The 6,089-nt window shown below is 54.8% G+C and overlaps 2 protein-coding genes across 2 annotated transcripts; one reads left to right on the top strand and one right to left on the bottom strand.

Moving 5' to 3' along the window:
* Window positions 1–688: 688 nt before the first annotated feature.
* GCG54_00005574 (uncharacterized protein) lies at window positions 689–2,623 on the bottom strand (the record flags this gene model as incomplete). The annotated part of the gene is made up of 2 exons (XM_045405596.1): window positions 689–2,153; window positions 2,175–2,623. 2 exons carry the CDS (start codon window positions 2,621–2,623, stop codon window positions 689–691), a joined length of 1,914 nt encoding a protein of 637 aa, XP_045260577.1.
* A 1,423-nt stretch (window positions 2,624–4,046) lies between these two features.
* Window positions 4,047–5,687, top strand: GCG54_00005573 (Protein SPT10; the record flags this gene model as incomplete). Its single annotated transcript, XM_045405595.1, has 1 exon — window positions 4,047–5,687. One exon carries the CDS (start codon window positions 4,047–4,049, stop codon window positions 5,685–5,687), a length of 1,641 nt encoding a protein of 546 aa, XP_045260576.1.
* Between the last annotated feature and the right edge of the window lie 402 nt (window positions 5,688–6,089).

The following is a 6,089-nucleotide window of genomic DNA, read 5'->3' as shown; positions in this document are numbered from 1 at the left end:
CAGGTAAGTTATTCGATGATCTGCTGGTTTATGGACGACCGATGAAGGCATACGACTGATGAGATCTTCCACGGTCTTATCATTATCTCCAGATCAGCCTCGGGTTAGTGGCCAGTCCCATCTCGTTTGCTCTGCTGTTTGAAACTTATCAATTATGTATAAGCGAGCAACAGCCAGTGTTATAGATGGCATGCAACTGAGATCGACTGGTGGGTATGAGCATGATACGACGAAGAATGCCTTAAGATATGTTCGACTTTGGCGGATAGGGTTTCAGCCACCTCCAACAAAGAGCCGAACAACAAAGATCACATTGTTTCCGGCAGAGTTCACACAAAAAGTGCAAAGGCATCGTCTTATAGGCCGCATTTCCCGTCAAAGGAGAGAGTGACCGCTTTGCGCAGGCCGTTGGAGATTGGGAGGCTAGAAATTAGTCTTATCATATCTACTAAGACTCTTCAGTATCAAATCATCTCTTGGCTCTGTAATCCGTAGAAAGTTTTGATGATATAAGTCATTACCAGACAAGGCTGCGAAAACCTCGGCATTCTGTACAGAATCAACCTTTCTGTCATGAAGGCGGGTATTCTATTACCAGCATGCAGACGGTTCAGCCCTGTCATTCGAGAGTCAAAAGGGGTTTCAAGTTCCTTTGTCCTATATATACACGTCTTTGTTTAAGAAACAATTAGACAATCGTCAAGTCTACGAGCCTTGACCCTCGAGCCCTCAGACGGTCGGGCGCCATTCTCGGATCAAACCACTCCCAATCGCCCTCCCCGCCATATCTCCACAGCAGCCTCCCCGTTTGTTCTGACTTCTGATCCCAACCATCAGGCAGCTCTTCTAGCTGCGGATCATTGATCGTGATCATGCCGCTGGGGTGGACGAAGACCGGTCTGCTGAAGGTCTTGTAGATCATCTTCCACCCCTCTGGCAGCGGTCCGAGAAGCCCCTCAAAGCGCATAAGACTGTGCATAAAACATGCCCCGACAATCCTGTACTTCGAATTGCCGACAGGCCTCATGATGATGGGCATGTTGCACCCCAGAACCACGAAGATCTCGTCACCCTGGCGAGCTGCGCCGGTACCTAGGGCGAACTTGCCTGATGTGGTTCTCGCAAGCTGCATACCTGTCATGCTCTTGGATAACAGGTCCACAGCGCGAGACCGGGAAGCAACTTCGAGGTCTGATGACTGTTGTGGCGAATGCCCCGGAACACCGCTGAGGAGGATGTCCCTCAGCTGCCAGAGTTCCAAGCTGGTGTCGTCGAAGGCAATGTCCTCCTTGAGATGGCCACGCGCAATGGTGGCAACCATGTCGTCGACTGTAGCGCCATCGTGAGCTTGGATACCCTGTGGGAATGAATCAGCCACCCAGGACGCAAATGTTCTTTGCACATCCTTCAGGCTGGGTCGAGGGGGCATCGAAGACGTCTTTCGAGCAATAGTCCCAACGTGCGTCACCGCAATTGTCAGCTTTCGATCAGCTGAGATGCTGTACACTGTCTTGGTATTGCTGCTGGCTGAGCCGATGCCGTAGACACCAAGCGAAGGCACCGGGACCGTGAGGTCGGGTACCCAGCTCGGGTTATCCGCCATCTCGCACATGGAGAGGATGTTGGCGATCGAAACTGTCCTCAGATAGTTCTCCGTATAGTCGAAGTAGACATCCCTGGCGCTCTTCGTCTCGGAGTAGTCTGGGTGGATTTGGAGCAAGTCCTGTAGGCCGAGGAGACCATACACCCTGTCTCGTTCGTCCTCGCACTCGCAATGCCGAGTCATGACGAGCATGTACAGGAAAGAGTTGACTCTGGGCTTGGAGAGAGCCACATCGCAGGCTGTTTCCAGGATCTCTCGAAAGTAGCCCTGCGACTCTTCGTCAAGGGCAGGTTGGTGGTCCACGGTGTAACTTCGCAGGTGCTTCAAGCCGTTGCAGAACCCATCCCAGCTGAGCTCGCAGTCGCCGCTCTGGAAGAGAGCTGAGTTGTTGGCTAGCCAGATTTCTTGGCGAATCCACACCCTCCTGAACCAGGCATCGGCGAGGAGGGTGATCAAGGACCGCCAGTCGGCTACAGTGAGTTGTCGGTCAAAGTCTGGGGCGAAGTTTCTTAGGATGTTCATCGCTCGAGGCACATCTTCGTCTTCAGCGCTAAGCCAGAAGATGACTCACTGAGCGTGGCGGTAGATGGCGCCCATACGCTGTACCTGAGCTGCCCGCTCAGTGAGGTTGCTCTGATTGATGCATACCGCATCGCACCAGAGACTACGGGTTTGTAACATGTGTCCATCATTGGTGTGATGACGGATATGCCTGAGAGCCGACGCTAGATTCTGTCGGATCTGGATCGTGCCGATATCATTCAAATCGTCGTTCAAGATGTGCAAAGTGGCTGTTTCTCCCAACTCTCCCCAGACATAGGACATTGCTTCATACTCTGGAGGAGAGACTGACGGATCGAAATGCCGGTGTGTGATCTGAGCACGGAGAGGGCTGCCAAGGTCACCGGGGAGGAGGAGCAATACTCGAATCTCATCCTGGCTCAGGGGTTTGTACACGAAGTTTGTCGTGCCGGACGACATGACCTCCGACGTTTGAGATGCTGAGGGCACTTGAATCATGTTGGAGATAAACGGTTGAAGGAGTAAATTTGTATTAGTTTGATACGATAATTTGTGAGCTTAATCGAGGGGTGCGTAACTAAAAAGGCAAGACAGACGGGCACTTCATATAGCAGAGCGCATCTCTTCAGCTAATACCAAGATATAGCTGAAGGTGATCTGAGCCCGAGAGAATGGCTGAATACAGTTTTCGTGTGGTTACACACTTGGCGCCTCGCCTGTTCAGCTTGTCATGGTATTGCACTTTCAAACACATTCCGGCCGAGTCTGTCAGACCCCAAGATAGGGAGGTAAGAACTCTCGTTGGAAGACTTGGCACATGTGATCTTGAATCCAGAACGCCATGGTTATTCTCTGGCGTTTGAAGTCGGAAGCTTTCAACCCAGCTCACGGCATCATCGTTGACGGTTATCTCAGGGTGCCTCCTGGCTGGAACTCAGGAGAAAAAACTTTTAAGTATGTTTGAATTGATGATTATGAGTTCAATATACATGATTAAGCATGTAATTGAAGAGCCTTGTCGTTAGATGGGAAAAGGAGCTGTGCGTGCTAACCTGGGAATAGCCTCACTTAGGATCACCCTGAGAAGCCTAGCCACATGTGGCTTGGCATCCCAGTTCAGAGACTCTTGTGGCTTGCTTGTCAGCTTACATAATTCAGGCCCCGCCCCCCATGTTGAAAACTTCGCGCCTGCGCATTTCCCCTCCCCAAGGTCGAAAACCATCATCAAACGAACATTTCAGCACGCACAAGCCCAGGGCAGCCAGCCAGCTCCGTTTTCCACACCCCGCCAAGGTCAGGCATTCGTGCATGGTAGCTGTGGTGTCATCGGCTGAAACTGGGCAAAGCAGGACGCACGCGCGCATCATAATCAAGTGCAGCGGCCACCCCTTCAAGCCACCACAACGACCGCATTCGCGTCGGAAGCGCAGTCGCTGCAGACTCTCCTCTACATTTGTCGGCTTCGCCAAATCGGCGTCTGAGCCGAGGTCGGTCGTTTGGGAATTCCCGCAGCCAGTCGGGGAGGGAGGTCGTCCTCGACCAACAGGAGGAAGAGGAGGACATTGCCCAAAAAGTATTCTCCAAAAACTCGGTAGGCTTTATTTTTTGCAGCCTTTCCTTACCAATCAATCTGCATCTTGCTTGGCGACATCAAGAGAGGGGTCCGAGGGAGAGAAGAGGAAACGCAACGCGCCTGAGGCTACTTACCGTCTGCTTCAACTGCTGCTGCCTGCTTTGCTACACATGTGAAATGTTGACTAACTCCCTATCGCTTGTGAGGTTTTAGCATCAAGTCCCGTACAGCGAGCGACTTGTTGCAACCGACGGACTGCCAAACCCCCAACACGGGCTACCCCTCTTCGTCTTACACCGCTAGAAGGGACAGCACAGGCCCCCTCTGCGGAGCCGATCCGTCGCAAAGATGCCGGCTATGCTGGACGACCCGGCCAGCCCCACAATCTACCGCGTCTCCGGCGCCCCGCCGTATCCGGACCCGAACAAGCCCGAACTGCCGGCCGACATCGTCCCCCGTCAAGTGACCCTCCGGGACCGCCAAACCGTCGCCACCATCATCCCCTTCGCGTCCCAACATGAGGTTCCGCAATCCCTCGTCCGCTACCTCAGCGACCAGCTCAACAAGGAAATCGAGGGCGGCGACACCTACCCGATGACCGACCGAATGCCCGCCGATAAGTTCGGAGCCTACTGGTTCCAGAACTTTGGCGCCATCATGCTCCTCGGCAACGTCGACCGCGCCGACCTCGCCGAGGACATGGACTGGTCCCGCGAGTGCCTCGGCAGCTTCTACATCAAGCCCAACTACCCTGGGCGCAGCTCGCACGTGTGCAACGCCGGCTTCCTCGTCACCGACGCCTCGCGCAACCGCGGCGTGGGCCGCCTCATGGGCGAGTGCTACATCGACTGGGCGCCGAAGCTGGGCTACACCTACTCCGTCTTTAACCTCGTCTACGAGACCAACGTCGCGTCGTGCAAGATCTGGGACGCCCTCGGCTTCAAGCGCATCGGCCGCGTCAAGGGCTGCGGCAACCTCAAGTCGCACCCGGGCGTGCTCATCGACGCCATCATCTACGGGCGCGACCTCGTCCCCGGCGAATCCGAGGAACTCGTGAGTGAAGAGCGTTTCGACAAGATCAAGTTCTACCTCAAGTACGGCAAGTACCCGGCGGGGGCTGACCGCGCCGAGAAAAGCAGGCTCCGCAGCGCCGCGACGCACTATAAGCTGCTGGACGGCGACCGGCTCATGCTCAAGGACAAGGAGGTCGTCCCGGACCCGCGCCGCCAGTACGAGATCGCCCGCGAGGTCCACGTCGCCAGCCACGGCGGCATCAACAAGACGACGGCCACCATTGCCGAGAAGTACCACTGGAGCCGCATCAAGGAGACCGTTAGTGACGTGATCAGGAACTGCGCGGAGTGCAAGGAGCTGGGGAAGATGCCGGCGCCGGGGGGTAATGGGGGCGCGAGGGGCAGGGCGGCGGCGGCGGCTGCTGCTGCTGCGGCTGCCTCGAACAAGAGCGCCGTGCCCATGACTAACAATTCTCTTTCGAATCCTACTTTATCTGATTCTTCATCTACACCGATGCCGTCTGCCGCGAGCGTCAGCGCCGCTGGTCGCGTTCTGGCTCTGCAGCCGCACCATCTACCGCCTCTCTCCCCGCCGCGGTCGTCGCCGTATGCGGAGGTCGCGTCAATACCACCGTCACATACCCTCCGCGACCCCTCTGATTCACCTTTACCTCGACATCCGCATCATAATCCCATGTTACAAGACGAATCGTACCAGCCTATCGACCCGCAGATCATTGGACCGCCGCCGACGTCGCATGATCCGTATAATCATTACCATCCACACCACACAGACTTTCAAGCTTTGCTCAATGCCACGGAGGCCGAAGAGACGCCAGAGGAAGCAGCCGCTGTGGATCGAGACTTGGATATGCTGATAGAGCAAGGCGACGAGGAGGAGGACGACGTTGATGAGCCTATGGGAGACAAGGGACGGGACAAGGAGATGTATGGAATGGGGTACTCTGCGGGGTGAGGCGAGTTGACAATTTTTGGCGTTCGTGGGCAGACGTGGCGGAGGTGTTTTCTTTTGCATTTTATTAGACCCTTTTGCATACTTGGCAGGCATAGCATTCCAAGACGAATAGACTTCCTACTTCTCATACATCCCGTCGTCTCGAGAAAGAACGCCAAGGCACAGCATCAGGGCCAAATACCCGCCCCCGTCTCATGGACGACACCGAACGAGCCCATCTCCTGACGGAATTCCGACATTCAACAATCTCTACTGTTTTGAATTCAACCAGTATTTCAGCGGTGTGCAGATGTGTCTCAGGTGTCTCATGCGTGTACACTAATATATGTCTTCTCTATGTTGTTAACTTGCTGACATTGTGAGGCTCTGTCAACCCCTGTCAAAAGAGTGGTAGGAGAAGCG

The sequence above is a fragment of the Colletotrichum gloeosporioides genome (assembly GCF_011800055.1).
Source record: "Colletotrichum gloeosporioides strain Lc1 chromosome Unknown consensus_67, whole genome shotgun sequence".
NCBI lineage: Eukaryota > Fungi > Ascomycota > Sordariomycetes > Glomerellales > Glomerellaceae > Colletotrichum > Colletotrichum gloeosporioides.
The sequence above is the reverse complement of the archived record's forward strand: the minus strand, read 5'-3'. Positions and strand labels throughout refer to the sequence as shown.